Here is a 21592-nt window from a genome sequence, read left to right on the forward strand (position 1 = left end):
GATTATTTCTAGCGTGAAAACACCAATCCCGCCCCTCCTTATGTAGCAGTTCTGTATACCGAATTACATGCCCTAATTGCAGTAGCTGTTATGTAGGTGAAACTGCTAAAAAATCGATGCTAAAATTTACACTTAGGGGAAATAAACTGTTTTACAGTGAGATCCCCTATCATGGCCAGTCGACAGACTGCTGTGTTATATGAGGACAGCAAGCATGACATAGCAAAAGCTGAGTGAGACCACAAATAAAGATAATACCAAAACTTACCATCTTTGTTTCACAAAAAAAAAAAAAAAAAAAAATTTACACACCTTCGGTGACTGACAATAAAACTTCCACCTAGCAATTCGAGAGAGAGAGAGAGAGAGAGAGAGAGAGAGAGAAGAGAGAGAGAGAGAGAGAGAGAGAGAGAGAGAGAGAGAGAGAGAGAGAGAGAGAGAGAGAGAGAGAGACCTGATATATAAAAATTAATCCACATATGACAAATTTTATTTTATTTTGGGCTATATTTTATTATTGTTGTTAAGTGTAGCCAACGTCTCTTGGTCCAAAAGAGAAAAATAAATAAATTACTGACTGCACTAATACTACAACTATGACCAAATTACAGACTTTTACTATGGATTTCTCTTGAAATCTCCTTATTACAAATAAGGAGATTGTTTTCAAATTCCACTTTCTCAAACATTGTAGGTTTACAAGTCAAAATTAACACACACACAGCATTTTTTTAACCCTTCTGTTGAATATAATTTGCTTCGAAGGAATCAGTAACTATCTTAGCAATCAAGAGAAGAAATACAGCTAAAAACACACACATGAGCATGCTTCTTTCACACAACTGTTCCAACCTTTCTTACTATTATACTAAAAAATGGATAGGTCCAGCTAACAGCTTAGCACAACGTTTTGAGCAAAATAACTTGGCACTGCAAATGGTTAAGCACAACTGACTCAATTTTAGCTTTTAAGTGGATCATAACCTTCCTTACCACTTTCACTGCTGCTGCTGTCTTTACTGACAACCTTTTTGACTGGGATTGAGTCAATTTGGAAATGACAGAAACATTTTTGGGCTTTTTCTCATTATGATTGAATTAATAAGCTGCCAGTGAATGCTGCTTCACAAAATATCCAGTTTTTCTTCTGTCAAATTGGCAGAAAAAAAAAAAGTTATAAAAGTAGGGTGATTCCTCATTCCGATTGGATTAAAATCCAAAGCCACATATTTACATTCAGAAAGCAGTGAACAGGCCTTGTAATGACAAAGGGGAAAAAATTTTATGCATATTAATTCATACTTATCAAAGTCAGGATTAGCATTTTCCAGTGTGTTTCAACTAACTACCCAAATTGTGTGCCTTCAGTGGTATCAACATATCCATCAGCTTGATTCAAAGACAAAGCAGCAACACAGTGCAATCCTCATCAACTGGCTTCTGTTGTTGTTGTAATGGAGTTTTACAACACATAGGCTGCCAGGGCCATACTGTGTCTTTCAAATGGTTACTACGAAATACTAACTTTATTGTAATTGTGTTATCTTTTATGATATATACCAATACAGTTTAGGAAGGTAAACAGTTCTGTTTTATTAGAATCATCTCCGAGAATCTGCATTAATGATAATGATGACTGTGCATTAGGAAATGATTTAAAGGTGTTGCAACAGATATTTACAAACTGAGGACAGTCCACTAATAAAGTAACGTTGCAAGTTGTATATTAAATTACTAGTACTCATCCTAGGAAAAATGCTAGAAAATTGCACTAGAAAGATTGCTCGGGATTGCTTGGCACTCGGGGGCCTGGCTTCAGTTCACATTTTTGTCTAGCCAGAGTAATGACTCTCCAGTAAATGTTTTGTCCCAATATCAAGTTAGGACCATCCTCAATCTTACTTATCTACTACTGGCACCACACTACACCTAGTGTTAAATTCCACATTAGTCACTGTTAAAAAAGTGTGTATATAAACACTGTCCTATGTGAACTTGATGAACAGTTCACATAGGACAGTGTTTTCTCTGACAGATAACAGAGAAATATAAATGGCATATGATCCTAGATTTGCAAGCTTATCTATATAATTTAACATATGAAGAGTAAATTATGCTAAACTGTCAAATCAATCTGTACATAAGAGTAATCTATCATGCATTTTATTATTCATAAAAGTCAATTATTCTACATTTATAAAAGGGGAAAAAATTAACAAATTACAGTAAAAGCCTAATAATCTGGCATCAGACTTTCAGAAGTAAAATAAATGCTGATTTAAGGATGAAGATATAACCTCGGAATAATATAAATTCTTACTGAGCTAAATTGAAATAAACATAGAAATGTAGAGTATATGGAGTTGTTTTGGAATTAGGAATGTATTTAATCTGTTAATTACAGAATGCAAACAAAATTATCAACCCACTAATAATCAGAAATTAAGAAATTCAAAAATTTCTCAGTTCCTATGTTTGCACATGCATTCTGATTTTCACATTTGTAAATAGCACCAATCTGACTAGGAAAAATTAATGAATAAATATTCAAAGATTGTTTGGTCATGACAGCATTATACTATACATTCATAGGGAGCTTTTTTCCATATGTTAAATCAAGGAATTTCCATATCATAAATCAAGGAATGACCTTACAACTTTTTATCTTTTGTTTTTTGATTTGCACTGTTTCAATATGCCAGTAACAATTTATTATTTACAAATAATTTAGCTAATTTAGCATACAGAATAAAAGTTCCTTGTGTAAAGAAATTTAAAAGTTTTTCATTCTTAGAGTTTTATGAGTAGACTGTGGAATCACATAACAAAATATGAATTTTGACTGGTACTGCCAAGTATGCTGCATCAGGAAGCTACAGCAATGTTTTATGGTGTGACCAAAGTACTGAATAACAAATTCCAGAAATCAAAGTTATCATGGCTGAGTTTAATGTTGGCTCTTCTACAATCTTTTCTTTTCAATATCTATGATACTGAAGAGAAAAGAACCACTGAATGCAGCAGCATCATGGGTAATTTCATCAGTTGTTTCAATGTTAATTTCATCTCTGCACTTTACAGTTAAGTATTTTCTGTTATTTTATTATATAAAATGATGTTATTTTATAGGTGCACCAAAATTTTGCATTACTTGAAAATTTAAATAACCCAAACATTTTTTTTATATATTTTTAGATAAAAATCTAATAATCTGGAATATCTATAATATGGAAATTCTGCAGTCTTGTTAATGCTGGATTATTGTATCAAATTTGAGTTCAAGTAATTTTAATGACAGTAATTAGAGTATTTTAATCTGGGATTTAATTTAAGTTAAATTAAAGAACCACTGAATGCAGCAGCATCATGGGTAATTTCATCAGTTGTTTCAATGTTAATTTCATCTCTGCACTTTACAGTTAAGTATTTTCTGTTATTTTATTATATAAAATGATGTTATTTTATAGGTGCACCAAAATTTTGCATTACTTGAAAATTTAAATAACCCAAACATTTTTTTTATATATTTTTAGATAAAAATCTAATAATCTGGAATATCTATAATATGGAAATTCTGCAGTCTTGTTAATGCTGGATTATTGTATCAAATTTGAGTTCAAGTAATTTTAATGACAGTAATTAGAGTATTTTAATCTGGGATTTAATTTAAGTTAAATTAGAGTACTTTAACTAAGAAAGAACAAAACTGAGAGAGAGAGAGAGAGAGAGAGAGACTAAAAAGCATACACAGAGGAAAAATTCTTATGCACTTACAGCATCCATCCAAGTTAACTGACGAGCAAAGTGATCTTCAGAAATCTCAAGAAATTTGTAGGACATAAGAGAAGGTATATTGTTGTTATCTTCATTATATCTGGTACACCAGCCTGTAAAAACTTCCGGTACTAAAAATAAAGGCAAATGTGATTAAATAAAAATTCCAAAGGCAATTTAAAATTATACATTAAATGTGTCAGAAATTAAGATGAAAATGCTATCCCTGGCCTACGTAATTTAAATTAAATGAGATATTTGTTTGCATTATTAATAAAACTCCTACAATACAAGGCAATTCAAAAATTATCATCATCAAATTAAATGTGTTTAATAATGTGACCTATAAGAAGAACATCTTGAAATAATTACACTCAAACACCAGCCAATTTTTTTAACCGCTTTTTTTTGAAGATGAGGTCATAACTGACCGTGCTCACAGGTTCTGGGAACGCAAGTGGCTCGAGAGCTTATGAATCGGTGCATCTAGTCATAATACTATCAACAGGGACAGGGATATGTGTTTACACCCCCTGTTTGAGGCGGTTGTCCTCAGACGTGATGATCGATTTCATATGGCACGCTCCTGAGTCCCTTCCGTTTCCGCTGTGCAAGTGGGAAATGCCGACTATGTGGCTGGTGAATCAAGTGTTTGAGTGCCATGGGCCTGTTACTTAAGGATGTGTCGTGCCAGTAATAGTATACTGTTGAGGAAGGAGACAGTAATCTCCGAAAGCTTTGGTATTTTAGTATATTTTAATGATTTTAGCATTGTTTTTAATTGTTTTAAACTATTTTATTGTATTTATTGTAATAGTCTAGTTTAACCGATATTTGTATCATATTTATTTTATTTTATAGTAAAATTTTAACCGCTTGGCTGGTGTTTGAGTGTAATTATTTCAATATGGAATTACCCAGCCCCATAGGCCTTTTTTGAAGAGAAGAACGTCAATATGTATGGGGGTGGGGGGGGGTATCAAAAAGTTCGTACCCTGAACTAGATAAAACGTTAGTAGGAAGATGCCGTTTTTAATATAAGCTGTCTACATATTCAATAACTAATATGTGAAATTTGATTCCCGTAGGTGATTGTACACCAGAAGTGAAGCCCAGAATCTAAGGAAGAATGCTGTGGTTGACAAAGTGGAGTGATCAAGTTCCTGCATTTGCAGGGCAAGAAAGCTCAGGAAATTGACAAAGAAATTAAAGCTGTGTATGGGCAGAATTGTCTATCCTATGGCACTGTAAAAAAGTGGAAACTGGAGTTCTAGTGTGGTCGTACAAGTGTCTTTGACAAGCCAAGAGAAGGAAGGCCATCAACACCCAAAGACAGTGAGATGGTTGCAAAGGTTGAGCAGCTGGTGCTGAGTGACACCAGCTGCTCAACATGACATGTGACAATTCATTCTATCGCAAATGCAATGGGAATTAGTTATGGGTCTGCCCACAGCATTTTACATGACCATCTGCACATGTCTAATGTCTCTGCATGATGGGTTCCAAGAATGCTGTTGCCTTTGCAGAAGCAATGTAAAATGCAATGTTCTTGCCAACTGTTGGATTGTGTAATGCAGATGTTGAGAACTTTTTTTGATCAGGTGGTGTGAAAAACGACGAATGCTGGGTGTATGATCTGATATGTACCGGTATGATCCGGAGACTAAAGACATCAATGCAGTGGAAGCACACCTCCTCCGCACCTCCCAAAAAGGCAAAAACCACTCCATCTGTGAAGGAGGTGATGTTGTCCGTGTTTTGGGATTACCTACCTCGTGGTTCCACACTTACAGGAGAATACTCCAGAAATTTTTTTAAAAAGTTACACGATGTTTTGAAGGTGAAAAGGCATGGAATGTTAACCAAAGGTGTCCGTCTTCAGTTAGACAATGCACCGGCTCACATGGCCATTGCTACCACCAACTTAGTTGCCCAGTACGGGTGGGTGCTGCAGTTCAAACTACTGCAACATCCAACCTATTCTCCTGACCTAGCACAATCAGACTTCTTGTTTCAACAAATGAAGAAATCATTGTGTGGACAACGCTTTGATTCATCTCAGGAAATCATCAATGAAGCGGAATAGTGGTTTCAGGCAAAAAGTGTGGACTTCTGTGATCAAGGCATTAAACAACTGATCCATAAATGGGAGAAATGTGTTACTATACATGGAGAGTACATAGAAAAGGATTTAAGTTTCACCTTTCTAGGGCTATTATTTACATATAAATTAATGGGTGACATGGAAGCCTATGATAGATATAAGCTGGTCTGTAACCAAGTCACAAAGGAGATTAGGCAGGCAAAGGATGCAAAGAAAAACAGAAAAGAGTTCTTTACCTATGTAAACTCTAGAAGGAAAGGGATGAATCAGATTGGTCCACTGGATATTCATGGTTCAACAGTCCAGGATCCTGTTCAGGCGGCTAACAAACTAAACAAGTATTTTGCATCTACATTCACACATGAGCAGTTATTCAGGAAGGAGAATGCCAGAGGTGAAGTAAACTCTGGCAGTGAGCTAGATGAAACATAAAAAAGGCACCCGGGGTAGATGGGATCTATCCAGTTATATTAAAGAAGGCAGCAAAGGAAGTAAACAAACCCTTAGCCATAATTATGACAGCTTCTTCTCAGGGGAGGTACCCAAAGACTGGAGATGTGAAAATGTGACCCCAATTCACAAAGGAGGATCAAAAGCTGACACAAGTAATTATAGACCTGTGAGTTTAACTTCTGTTCCAGGAAAATTAATGGAGACACTGGTTAAAGAAGCACTGCAGGATCATCTAAACAAGACTTCAGTTATAGCTCGGTTTTGTTAAGGGAAAGTCTTGCCTGACCAATTTTATTGGATACTATGATGCGCCGACCGGGCTAGCCGAGTGGGTAAAGTACCTGCCCGGCAACCCAAAGGTCGCGGGTTCGATTCCCGCCTCGGGCTTGGATCAAAGTACTGCAAAAACCTTGGGAGGTGCAATATGGCCACAGAAGCCGATGCGCCAACAACTACCAAATCAATCAATACTATGATGCAGGGAATAACTTTGATATTATATATTTGGATCTTAGAAAGGCTTTTGATATGTTGCACATGGAAGACTGCTGCACAAATTGGAGCAGTGTGGAATTGGAGGCAAATTGCTGCTATGGATAAAGGGATGGTTGAGGGGGGAGAAGACAGAGAGTGGTAATCAATGGACACGGCTCATCGTGGACTAATGTTATTAGTGGAGTCACTCAGGGTTCGGTGTTGGGTCCATTGTTGTTTTCTGTATTTATAAATGATATTGATGATGGTATATCAAGCTTAATGTCCAAGTTTGCAGACGATACAAAGGTTGGCAGGGTTGTTAAGGACACTCCTGATGCAATGCTGCTGCAACAGGATCTGGAAAGGTTGAGCAGATGGGCTGAGAGGTGACAAATGAAGTTTAACATTGACAAATGTAAAGTACAACATATGGGAAACAGTAACCCCAGAGCAATGTATCAACTCTGTGGTACTACACTGACAGTGGTAGAGAATGAAAAGGACCTGGGGGTAATTGTGCAGGCAGATATGAAGTTTTCCGAGCCATGTCTTGTCAATGATATACAGGAATTTTTCTAGCAGGGATAAGTAGGTGATTATTCCCTTGTATAAGGCAGTGCTCAGGCCACACCTTGAGTACTGTATACAGGTCTGGAGGCCTCATTTAAAGAAGGATGTGTAGAGATGCTGGAACGAGTACAGAGAAGGGCAACAAGATTAGTGAATGGAACAAAGGGTTGGTCTTATGAAGTAAGGCTTAAGTTTTGAAAATTACAGTGTCTGGAGACTAGGCACCGGCAAGGTGATCTGATAGAGGTGTATAAAGCCTTGAATGGTTTGAGTATGCTCAATGCTGATGAGATTCTTCCTCTTACTCAGAATAATCACCTGAGAGGGCATAAATTCAAATTGAGGAAAGACAGATGTAGGATAGATGTGCAGAGATTTGTCTTTAGCCAGCGGGTAATTGGTTGGTGGAACAGACTTCCATCCCTTGTTGTGGAAATTGATAGTCTAAATAAATTTAAGGCTCAGCTGGACAGGTATTTCGAACAAACGGGTGGTGGAATGGGAGTGTTTTTTTGGCTGATGCTGCTTATGCAGCATCAGCCAAAAAAGCCAGCATCAGCCACATGCAGCATGTGGTAGGTGCCACAAGTCAGTGTACTGTCAGAACTTATTCACAGTTGTACAGGCGCCTCCGTAGCCAGGTGGGAAGAAGCAGCAGTACATAGCACACGCTTCTTGATTAGACCGGGGTTCGAGCCCGTCATCACCACCAAATACAGAGGATGCGGAAAGGTCAGGGAATGACCACCGCATATCCCGGAACAATGTGGCCTTAGTTGCTAATGCTCCTAAAAACCAAATAACAAACAAACAAACAAACAGTTGTACCTGTTCCATTTATAAAAGAATGGGAACATTCTCATACATATGCAGGTGATAAAGTTCTACAGTAGAATCTCAATACAATGTTTAGTGGACCTAAATTTTCAAGTTTTGCAATAACAAAATTCACAAAAAATGTCAGAACTTTACTGTTGAAAATGGTAAAATTTTGACAACAATAAAAATATTTTTACCAAAATATTGAAAAACATGGTTTACAAAGTACTGTCCCAAGAAATAGGATTATGAATAGCATCAATGACATTCTACTTTGGCTACAAATTGTGTGCTGCTCCTAAATTGAGGATCAATCAAGTACTTTATTAGGCAGGCTTTATATCCACCCTTGAGGTTATAAGTTACTGCATGAAACTGGCAATATTGAAAGTTATGCTCTTCAACAGAATGTGCTGGACAGCAATCTACAAGCAAATGTTCCTTTTTTTTTTAAGTAATTCCTCTATCCACTCTCAGTAATCAAGACTGAAAAATACTGCTGAAAACCAAGCAACTTCTTTTGGCCTGCATGGAAATTGTTAACTATAAAACAACTCACCCATCCATCGCCTCCAACAATTTGTCCAGTTCTTCCATGAATTTATCCAAACTGTCCACTTCCACAACAGATGGGAGTCTGTTCCAACAATAAACTATCCACTGGCTGAAGGAAAACTTCCACTCATTATCCTGCAACAATCTTTCCTCAATTTGAATTTATGCTCCCTCATATATGCAGTCTAAGCAAGAGGAAGAATGACATCAGCATTGAGCATGACTATCCATTCAAAGCCTTAAACACCTCAATCAGATCACATTGCAGGTGCCTAGTCTCAGATGCCACAATTTGCAGAATTGAAGCATTTCTTGGTACGAGCACCCTTTGTTCCCCCTCAAAAATCTCAATATCCTTCTCTGTACCCATTCCAGCAGCTCTAAATCCTTCCTGAAATGAGGCCTCAAGACCTGTACACAGTACTCAAGATATGGCCTGACCATTGTCTTATACAAGAGGTGATCATCATTTAATTTGTGGACTGGTACAAGATTTTAAGTTTACCATGCGAACTTTCCATAACTGCTGCTGAGCAGACTGTGTGCATGCCAGTACTTGCCGAGCTATTATTGCATGAAGATTTTTTTTTTAATTGTGTATCACTGACAATCATTTTGAAGCAAGTATCGTGTTGGACATAAAGATTGATCAGCGATATATGATCCGTTATCAGATGGGAATTAAATGCATCGGAAACAGTTAAAGATACAAATGATATGATATGTTGCAAATGACACAAGACCTGGTCAGCCTTCCTCCACAACTCCTGAGCAAATCACAAAAGCCTAGGAAACCTTGGATGAAGGCAAGCGAATTACACTTCATGAATTAGCTATCAGAATGTCCATTTCATATGGTAGTGTTCACAATATTGTGAAACATCACCTAAAAATGTGAATCTGTGCCCAATGGAATCAACACAATTTGACTCCAGAACAAATACAGCAAAGAGCAGACTTGTGCAAAGATATGCTTGCTCGTTTTGAAACAAAATTTCTTGAATATTGACTTGTGATGAAACTTTGATTTTTCACTATGATCCAGAAACAAAACAAGTCGAGTGAGTGGGAGCATTCTGATTGACCAGAACCTAAGAAATTAAAAAAGCTTCTCGTTTGGCTGACAAACAAATAGTTCTCATGTTTTTGACATAAAAGGCATCTTGTTACACATTTTTAGCTTCATGGAACAACTATGAATAAGGAAACATACTCTGAAGGGCTCGGTCAAACTTCGTTGCACCATTCATGAGAAACATCAAGAACTTTCCAGTGTGAAGTGGTTCCTCCATCAAGGCAATGCCAGGTCCCATATGGCTTATATTGTGCAGTCTGTGATCACTAAGCACTACGAATATTACTGTCATACTTTACAATCTACATGACAAGTTAAATTATTAAAACACATAAGTAGTGCTATAATTTATAATCCTCTGCTGATACTGAGGACATAGAAACTTTCAGTATCTGCTATATCGATACAAAGACAATGGTGGCAGATTCGAATGCTACTGTTAATTCAATGCTGGCAGAAATCGACTGTGGTTTTCTATGCAATTCTGACTTATTCTTATTCTTTACTCGGCCTTCTTTACAAGGCCGAATAAAGAATAAATGCACAAAATTAATCAGAAAATCACAAAAAAATACTATACTACTAAATTTAAATCAAAAGGCATTGATGTAGAAGTTGTAATTTTCAGGAAAATTGTGATAGGCATAGGTGCCGAGGTTCTGCCACATCTCCCTTATCACCAGACTTAACCCCATTTGACTTCTTCCTGTTTCCACGTCTGAAGAAAGCTCTGAAAGGCAAGTGTTTGCATCCAACAATGATGCTTGCAGAGCCACAACGGAAGCACTTGTGTTTCGCAAAATGGCTTGCAAGTGCTGTTGTTTGTTATTTGGTTTTTAGGAGCATTAGCAACTAAGGCCATATTGCTCCGGGATATGCGGTGGTCATTCCCTGACCTTTCCACATCCTCCGTATTTAGTGATGACGGGCTCGAACCCCGGTCTAATCAAGAAGCGTGTGCTACGCACTGCTGCTTCCCAACTGGCTACGGAGGCACCACTACAGCAACACAGTAAACAATTCGACTGGTCACACAAAATTGCTCCTTAACAAATCTATGCTCTGACTCCAGTATAATTGCATTCCTGTCTAGATGGTCATACATTATATCTTTAACCAGAGATTCCATTATTTTCCCTAGAACAATAGTTAAGCTAACAGGTCCGTAATTATCATGTCACCTTTTGATTCCCCTTTGTGAGTTAGGATACATTTCACATCTCCAGTCAATATGAACTTCTCCCAAATCCGAAGATATGCTCATAATTATGGCTATGGTTTTGCTTATCTCCTCTGCTGCCTCCCTTAATATAAACGGGGCACCTGGGCCAGATGGGATCTATCCCATCTGGCCCAGGTGCTCTTTTTATGTTAAGATTCAACAATTTTTCTTCCTCTTTCCTCTCAGTTATCACAAAATAATTTAGCTCCCTAGCAGATTTTGAGGAGCTTCTAGTATTCCCCTCCCTAATGAAATCCTCATGTGTGAATGTAGATGCAAAATACTTATTCAGTTTGTCAGCTACCTGAGTGGGACCATGAACAGTGAAACCAAAAACATCAAGTGGACCAGTGTGATTCAACCCCTTCCTTCTACTGTCAACATAACTAAAGAAGTCTCTTCGCATTTCATGGCATTCCTTGCTAGTGACTTCTCGTAATCTGCCTTATCTTGCTTAACCTTTGTGACTTGATTATCGACTAGTTTATATCTATCATAGGCTTCAGTATCACCTGATAATTTATACACTCTAATGTATTTTTCATCTCTATGACAAGTCTCATTAGTTCATATGACATTCATTTAAGTCTAAGGAACAGTACAGTGGATTCTGGTTATTTGGGCCACCGGTTAATCGGGGCAGTTGTTTATTTGGGGCAAATCTTAAAAAACAGAACCCATTCGAGAAAATAGCCAGGGTTTAATTCGTTTAATTGGGGCAGAAGACCACAGTTTTTGCAGTCTCCTGGAGATTATCCTATGATTGTCTCCGACCGTACCACGTGGTTCAGTCAGATTTCTGGAGGTCACAACCATAAAACAATAAAAACAATTAGCAGTCACCCTGTTTATTGGGCTTTTCTGTTAATGCAATCTATCATAAACGAATAGTAAACATGATCTTATTGAATTTGCGATAATACCGACAGCTGGAATTCTGTGGGTTATTATGATGAAATGTGTTTACACTTCCATGGAATCTTCAATCATATAAAAAAATTAATTTGCAGAATCTTCTTTTCATTCCTATTTTTAAAGCTTCATAACTTGTTACTCTGTTCTCACTTGCACGTATCGTGTTACTTGCAAATTTGTGTGTGCCATGTTCTTTGTTATTGATTGCTTATCTTTTTACTGTTTTAAATTTTGACCCACACCCACAAATGTCACAGAACAGAAATGTCAACTAGTTAGTTGGTTATTGTTTGTTATTTGGTTTTTAGGAACATTAGCAACTAAGGCCATATTGCTCCACAACTAGTTAGTATGTACATATTACAGAACATATTAATTATTCCAATTATCACGTATCATTTAATTTTTAATTGGTAAGGTAATAAAGGGTAAATTTGTGCTTAATATATCTTTACTTTTAGAGCCTGTGGATAATATTCCTCCTATTTTCGCTAATTAGAATCGCTGTTTAATAGAATTAAAATTTCATTGACAAACGTGATCACAATGACCAGCGCTTACTACACATCGTATAGTGCACTGTACTTTACTATGGTGAGTCCATCGTAACGTGATTTGATTGTAACAGTGAACCAATTGTAAAGCAGGGGTCCATCGTATTTTTAACTATTTACGTGAAACTTTGAATAATTGGAGCAGCCGCTTAATCGGACCAAAATGCACTAGTCCCGATGTGTCCCAAATAACCGGAATCAACTGTATTTATTAGTTGGTATGAAAAGTCTAGTGGTTCCTATAATTACTTCCCAGACTGCTTCCCATTTAGAATTTGCTTTTGGTAACATCTGATGATCCTGCTGTAGTCTTCTTTACAAAAGCCCTTCCCTTTACCCTTGACAGTAGTTATGCCTTTAAGTAAATCTCACATCAGCACACTGTGTTCACTGGTGCCCAGAGGGCCTTTTACTGCAGGTATTCAAGCAGCGATGCTTGAAGAATCACTGCTGATAATCAGATCAAGAGCATTAGTTCTTCTTGTTGCTTCTCTAACGTACTACTGTAGAAAGCAGCCATCCAATAAATTCACAAAAGTTCAGCCAATGTACAAGTGAATCCACAAGTTCCAGTCAATATCTGGAAAGTTGAAATTCCCATTATGAGACATTGTGATTTACTGGCCCACTCTTTCTCTGTATAGTTGTTTATTATATAATCACAGTCATTTAGGACTATAACACACTCCTACTGTCATTTTTGTTTTCCTAGTGCCTATATCATACCAAACTGACTCAACATTTCACCTAAATCAACTGGCTGCACTGACTTAGATTTAAATGTGCTTTTTAACTAGGATCAAAACCCACCCACCTCCTGCCCTGTCTGTTCTTTCTGTAATACAATTAATGTATGTTAAATTAATCCCCTGAATACGTATATCCATAAAAAAAAATTTCTCAACCCTGCTGGTTAAGTTGCTAAAATATGCACAAATGCCAAATCATCTGAGTAAACTATGCAATGGCTAAGTGAATGCCTGACCAGTTAAAAAAAAAAGTGGTAACTGTGTCGTGTCTGTGTGAAAGTTGAACGTAAGGTGGCAAACAAGTAAGAGAAAGTGATGTCGTGTACATTTAGTTTGTTTGCCCTTAAATATATGTTAGGAGAAGAAAAAAATGTATCATGTATTGTGTATGACAGGTGAGTGAGTGATCAGAGTGCATGTGAGGGTGTTTGTTCTGACAGCCAATCCAAATCAAACCACTGTAAGGGCAACCTACTTAGGAAACCCCTTGCCTTGCTAATGTCAAGCCTCCCCTTCTGAGAGGCACAATGTGAGATCTGCTGACACTAGCTGTGATTTGCCTGGCCAGTGTGGGATTTCTTACCATATTGCATGGTGTGCCCACAGCACATACTCTCCCACCCCCAACATAAAGCACTCTGACTTTACTCTCCTTCCAAAACCCTTCCCCCCCACCTCCCATCCAAAACATTGTCTGGTGGACCCTACCACTCCAAATCTTTCTCTGTTCTCAACAACCCCCTCCTTGTGGAGGATGGGCTCCCACCATAGGGGGTGCCAGTCTATCCCTTTAACTTCTGTTTCCATGTGAAAATCTCCCTACCATCCAAATTCTTCACCTTCATCTGTATTCCCCTACTGTCCCAGAGGCAATTTGAATATACTGGGGTAGTCATGTGTTTATTAGTGCTCTGTGAATAGTGCTAGTGAAAGTGCTCATTGTGACAGAACACTGAACTCTTTAAGAACTTTGTTGGAATCAAAAGCTCAAGTGTGCCTTATTAAAAGCTCCTGCATCCACATCACCTGGAGTGGGTGGCCAAGGAGATTCCCTAGTCAGCTAAGTGAAGCTGATTAGACTGTAGGGAGAATAAGTAGGAGAATAGTGTTAAATGTCAAGACTGAAGGATCTTGTTTTGTTGTTTGTTTTGTTTTTTGGTAGTTGTTGGCGCATCGGCTTCTGTGGCCATAATGCACCTTCCAAGGTTTTTGCAGTACTTTGATCCAAGCCCCGAGGCAGGATTCAAACCCGCGACCTTTCGGTTACCAGGCACTTTACCCACCCGGCTAGCCCGGTCGACGAAGGACCTTGTGTTTTGACTTTTAGGTTATTATAGTTTGTGAAGTTCTATTACATTTGAGTTTGTATATTGAATTTAGGAGTTGTATTTTGAATTTACTGTATTAGTTTAAATTTTAAGTTGTGTTAAAATTGATTAGTATTGATTGGTATTATTAATTTCTTGCCTTGTGATCAGGTATGAAAAGAAAAAGGTTGGTGTTTCATCCTCTGAGGATGATGGTGGAGAAAGTGATAGTGAAAGAGGTGGAAATGAGGGGAGATTGAAAAGACCTCACCTAATGTTGAAATTTGGGGTGATATGGTTGGAAAGAGTAAACGAGGAAGGTGGTGAAGATGTAAATGTTTATAGGAAGCAAGTCAGAAGTGATACAGATTCAGAAATAGAAATTATGAGTGACAAAGAAAGAACGCTTGATCAGGATGTGCGGGCTGAGTTTAGTGACATTCAATAAATAAGAATTGATCTCCAAAGATTCCTATTTTGAAACTATAATAAGATGACTAAGAGCAGCCACGAATAGTATATTGAATATGTACGATGCCCTGGAAAACAAGGCTAGCTATAAAAATATTTGTGGAAAATAAAATGTTGAAATCAAGAATTCGAGATTGCCAGGTGATGGCTGAATTTAAGGTGACTTATGCATCACTCAAGGGCCTCTGTAGCTGAGTGGTCAGGAGTGGGAGTGCAGTAGCACATGCTCCTTGAGTAGACAAGGGTTCAAGCCCCTGACTGCTAAATACGGTCTATCTGCCAACCCACACTGGACCAGCATGGCAGATTATGGTCCATTTCCCTTGACATGAATTGTTGAGGAGGCTTCCATCCTGCAGTGGGTTGATAATGGCTGCAGTTTACCTTTTAGGCATCACTCCTATAAGAAGATAAAGCCCAAGAGGAGAAATTCTGTTATGTTGAAAGGAGAAGAGCCTAAACATGGATCTGGTGAAGAAGTGATGGATCAAGTTAAAAAGGAAGTAAAACCAGTAAGTAAAGGTGCAAACTATGCATTAAATTAGGGATAAAGGTATTATTATTATTGAGGTGGATTCAGCAAGAGATTTAAGCCAGATTCAAGAGTACACAAAAATAAAGAACTTGGATTTAAAATAGAGTACCAAAGCAGCCCAGAAGAAAATTTATAGTGTATGATGTTGTTTGTTATTTGGTTTTTAGGAGCATTAGCAACTAAGGCCATATTGCTCTGGGATATGCGGTGGTCATTCCCTGACCTTTCCGCATCCTCCGTATTTGGTGGTGACGGGCTCGAACCCCGGTCTAATCAAGAAGTGTGTGCTACGCACTGCTGCTCCTTCCCACCTGGCTACGGAGGTGCCATAGTGTATGATGTAAGTGAAGATTTTTCAAAGGAGAACTTACTTCAGCAATTGTGGGGAAAAAATTTACAGCAGGAGGAGGAGGAGGGAGTTACATCTTCATAAATGAAGGATATGGTAATAGCGAAAAAGATAACAAAGTTGGAAAATAAACATGTAAAAAACTGGATACTGGCGGTATCACAGAGATAAGATAAACTTTGAGGAAGAAGAGAATATATATCCACTGGTCATCTTACAGCGTAAATGATATAACCATAGATTTTCTAGAAGTAGCTTTATAGTCCTAGTCACACTACTTAGTTTATTTTGAATGTAGATAGGGATTTTGTATGTTACTACTTAGTTTCCATAGAACCTTGTACCATTCGAAACTTGCCCCATTGTTGTAGTATATTAAATCAATATGGAATAGCATAATGTATATCGCGAACTTGATAGCATAAGGTGCAACGTAAAACCTGATAGCATTGAAATACAGCCAATGTTATTACTGCAGTCAATTTCTGGCACTGATGGCAAGCAGCTTTTGATCTGATTTTTTATTATTATTAGGAAATGTCACACCAATGGGATACAGCTTGAAATCATTTTCATTACTGCCATCTGTTTCAATCAAAAATTACACATTTTTCATAGACATCAATACTTCTTTCCTTCTCTGTGCAATTTTTAACAATCTCTGTAATTTTTATTCTTCCAGAACTGTATTTTTTGCTATTTCACTATAGGAAAACATATTTTTGAACAACATGCATGCACGATTAGCACAACAAAGAAAGGTTATGTGCCATGATAAACAATGCAAATAAAACATTTTTAGCAAAAATAACAGAATCAGTGCCAATGTGTAATGGCATATCTATTTTTGCATTCCTTTCTTCATGATGCACATTGTTTTTTTTTTTTTTTTTTTTTTTTGCTTATTTCTTTGCAAATGTCTGATTACTAGCAAATGTCTGATGCAGTGTTTCTAGCAGATGAAATTGAAAAATCACATCTATATAGAGTACACAAAGCAAATATGTCACCTTTTCCACATTTTCCATCTTTGGTAACTTACTAAAGGGCATTGTTTATTACCTTCACACTACTTCACACAGTACGAAGAAACAATGCAATTACACATTAAAGAACAACACTTCCCCCATTCCAACTTCCACATACACCTGTACATCTGACAGCCAATTCAACAAAAATAAGCAATTTGCAGAATTTTTTAAAAATTTCCCATTATGTAATTTTTTTATTTTCTTGCAAAACAGATGGAAAAAACTGTTACAAAGGAGGGATGGAGAATGGGTCACGACAGATCTTGGTTGTAAACCTGCATAACTGGATGCTATGTAATATTTATAAAATAAAATTAACTAATTAAAAAATGAGTATACGAACTGTGCTGTGAAGCCATCAATTTCAATATACTGAAGAATTTCTAAAGCTACAAAACCTTTTACAATAGAAGAAGCATTAATCAAGCCAAGTATGGTTGACACTTAGTGAGAAAATTTAGAGGAGAAAGCTGTAGAGATAATTTGCTCAATTCCCCTTTCTGATATTACTGTTTGCAGAAGAATTAATTAGCATTGGATGTAGAACAATAACTAATTTTTAAATTTTAAGGGTCAAAGTGGTTTTTTTTCCTTTAAGTAGATGAGTTGAATGATAATAATAACAATGCTCTGCTGATTTATTACAGTAGATATATTAATTTTGAAGCAAAAAATTCTCAGTGTGGATTACATGGGCTTTAGGGAAAAACACCCAGAAAATATTTTGTGTTATCAACAAATATATTTTAAAAAAGGTTTACTATTTAAAAACTGAATAGGAGTAAGCATAGATGTGGCTGCTGCCATGAATGGGTGCTGTTCAGGACTTGTGGCTCACATGAAAAATGAAGCCAGAGAATGTTTACAAGCAAGTTATTGCATTATAAATAGGAAAACGTTAACCACAAAGAAAATGAATTCAATGTTAAACAAAGTTAAAATTGGTAAAATTTGTAAATTTATAAAAAGCAAAGAATTTAACCTTGATTACCTACTGTTTTTTGTGAAGAAATGGGTTCTTCTTATAGCCAGGTTCCTCTTCACTTTCATATGAAAATTAAGTGGCTTTCTCAATGACAATCTTCTACAAGGTCATACCTTAGAGGAATTGATATATATTTTTGACAAGTAAAAATTCTATTCAGCTGCTGATTTTCAAGACACCGATTCACAAAACGTGCACTATCTGCCAGATATTTTTCACATATTTAATGATGTCAATTTAAGTCTGAAAGGCCCACTAAAGACAATTTTCAATACCCTACAACAAAACTGAAGATTTTATGAAAAAACTCAGGTTACTGGACCAAAGAATGAACAAATTCTGCTTTGACATGCTCCTACTTTTTTTCTTAAGCTATAAATGAGAGTTATAGTACACAAGAAATATTCACTGATATAAAATATTACACAGCTGCTCATAAAGAAAAATTCATTTCCCATGCTCAGGAAACTTATGGATTTTGAATTCATTTATTATCCATGAAAATAACCATCTCTTCAAGAAGAAAGAACAGCAGTTAACTGACATGGCATCCATACCATCCACAAAAATGTTTTAAAAAATGATTCAAGTTGCAAATTTTTGGTTGATAAGAAACAAGTAACCTGAACTCAGCCAGAAAGCCCTTAAAATTTTCCCTACCAATCATTTCTATGTATTTATGTTAATCAGATTTTTTTAAATTTCGTTTTGAATTTCTCTTTTTTGGAAGAAGAATTTTACGCAATTTTATTTCGTAAAATTCTTCTCCAAAAAAAGTACAGGAATCAACATTGACTGTACTCCCAAGGGTTATTATACTTTGAAAGTTTTGGATCTAGAAATAAATGAACTTGTTAAGGAGGTGGAAACACAAGGACCCCATTAAGACTAATGGGAAATGTAGATACATAACATCCTAAAAATTACTATGTTACGTGCCTATAACAAACTAACATTTCTGTATATTATGTACAGTGGTGGACAAAAAACTGCATCACTTGTGAATTTTGAAAATAATGTGTTTTGCACTGCATTGTGGGTTGCAGAAATGTTCGAAATGCATTTGTTAGATGGGATATATATCTCTGTGAATGAAATCCAATAAAAAGACTCCACCTGCTATATACCTAATTGCCATAAATATCTTCCCAAAGGGTAAAATACGTAATTAATGGAAATATGAGAAATCATGCAAATGGCAATCATGACAACCAAACATACATTTTATTGCATTTACTTGTACAAAATGAAATGGCAAGTTAACATAATAGTATTATGTACTGTAAATCAGCAAAATAAGTTCTCAATATTTTTGTTCCTTCTCGAGCTGCAATTACAGCCTTGCAATGATCTGGCATAGAGTTAATCAACTTCTGGACATACAGTTGCCTAATTTCGTGAACCAAATCCTTACAATGCTCTCCTGCAGCTGAATCTTACTTATTGGCTTCTTCTGAGCAATTTTAGACATTATGTACCAGCAATTTTCAATAGGGTTCAAACCTGCACTGTTGCCGGGGCCAGTTCAACACTGTAATGCCAGCATTTCTGAGGTATGACAGCACCTTAAGGGAGGAAAAACAAGGAAAAACATTGGTTTTTCCTTGTTTTTTTAATAAATAGCATAAAACACCAATTTTGCTATGTGGCAAGGTGCTGAGTCCTGTTAAAAAATGCAGTTTTGGATGTCTGTGTGGTGATCGCTAATAACGAGTTTCAGGCACTCTTTCAAGATAGCAGTGTAGGTTTCGGCATTCACCATTCCATTAATAAACTTAATTCACCCCACCCTTTGCTTATTATGCATCCCCAGACCATCTGACTGGTGGGAAACTTTACAGTTGGTGTTATGCAGTCAGGATGGTATGCCTCTGATTTTCGTCTTCTGACATAGCTTCCCATCCAAGTCATGCAGGTTGAATTTTGATTCATCAGAAATTAAACATGCATTTTAACCCAAGGAAGTCTCTATTCCTCATCTGTTGGGTCAACAAAGGCGTCTTCTTGGGCTGATAGGCATGCAGACCACATTCTGAAAGTCGCCTCTGGATAGTTCATGCACTTGTTTCAACACCAGAGGCCATCTCAAAGTCCAATTTTAGATCATGAGCACTAGCATGCCGATTACAAAGGCATAGCCATTTCAAATCTTGGGAAGGCATAGTCACTCTCTTACGGCCTGATCCAGGTCTTCTCTTCACATCCCCAGTTTTACTCTTTAATTTCAGCACCCAGGATACTGTTGACTGGTGGCAGCCTATTTTATCAGTGATAGCACGTGTAGAAAGTCCTTCCTGTGACAGAGCAACAGCTACACTTCTTTTTCTTGGTGTCAACTGGACATATGGAATCATGCTTACACCTCTGCAAAACAGGATACTAATCAGCGTGTATACCCTTCCAACGCCATATTTATAGAAACGGCTGATGCAATACCTTGCGATTATTGTCTGAGGCAATAGAAGCATTATCTGATAATACCTTTGCTTTGCGACAACAAAATGACTGTAATCAAACAATATCTTATACATTTCTTCACTAGAAATGTTATTTTTTTTTTTTTAAGGCGATGCAGTTTTTTTGTTTGCCACTGTATGAATACATATTACTATATTTAAAAATTTGTTATTAACTGTTTGAACTCTATGGAATGAGCTTCTTCATGAAATTTTGGAAATTTGTAAAATTAAAAAATTTGTAAATAAATGGTTTAAAATATTTATTTGTTCATATTTTGACTTGGTTGCACATTATTACTGAATTGAAAGAAAAGAAATAAATTTTTTTAAAATTTTGTTAGTTGTTGGTGCATCGGCTTCTGTGGCCATAATGCACCTCCCAAAGGTTTTTGCATTTACTCTGATCCAAGCCCGAGGCGGGATTCAAACCCGTGACCTTTAGGTTGCCAGGCAGGCACTTTACCTACCCGACTAAAGAAATGAATAAAACTCATTTTTACATCTTTTGATATTATAGTGTATTACTTCTAATACCATACCAAGTGCAAGTTTTACGATCAACTTTCCATTCACTATATGATGTGTGGTAAGCGTCGCTTATTGTAATCCCGTTTGCGAACTGAATTTTAATTCTATTAAATGATACAATAGAATTTTAATTCTATTATATTTTTACTTTTATAATCCACAGACTATAAAAGTAAAGATATAAAGCACAAATTAATGCTTTATTACCTTGCCAATTAATAAAAATTAAATGATACCTGAAAATCGGAAGAATATTTTCCACAGGTTAGCAAAAGAAAAATAAATATACACTTACGTACATAGCTTAATAATTATTGTAATATGTACATGTTAATTGATTCTGTTCACTGACATTTTTTTGGTGTAAAATTTAAAACAGTAAAAAAAAGATAAGCAATCAATAACGAAGAAAATGGCAGACACAAATTTAAGAAAATTAAAAAATATGAATGAAGAGAAGCTTCTGAAAATTTATTTATGTTTTTCATATGATTGCAGAGGAATGGGAAACACATTTCACCATAATTATGATGTAAAAGCCCACAGATTTCCAGCTATCAGTACTATTGCAAATGCAATAAGATCGAGTTTACTACCTGTTTATAATTAGATTGCACTAACAGATAATCCCAATAAACCAGAAACTGCAAATTGTTTTAT

General features: G+C 36.5%; 1 protein-coding gene across 3 annotated transcripts in view; it reads right to left on the reverse strand.

Moving 5' to 3' along the window:
• Positions 1–21592, reverse strand: part of Rgl (Ral guanine nucleotide dissociation stimulator-like) — a 292275-nt gene that overhangs the window by 185106 nt on the left and 85577 nt on the right. For all 3 annotated transcript variants that reach the window (XM_090389533.1, XM_090389534.1, XM_090389532.1), the window contains one exon: positions 3775–3905. In XM_090389533.1, the coding sequence (XP_090245659.1) occupies positions 3775–3905 (131 nt within the window). The remainder of the gene's footprint in view (positions 1–3774; positions 3906–21592) is intronic.

This window comes from Mastigoproctus giganteus, chromosome 2 (assembly GCF_048544385.1).
Source record: "Mastigoproctus giganteus isolate SK-2022 chromosome 2, ASM4854438v1, whole genome shotgun sequence".
Classification (NCBI taxonomy): Eukaryota; Metazoa; Arthropoda; class Arachnida; order Uropygi; family Thelyphonidae; genus Mastigoproctus; species Mastigoproctus giganteus.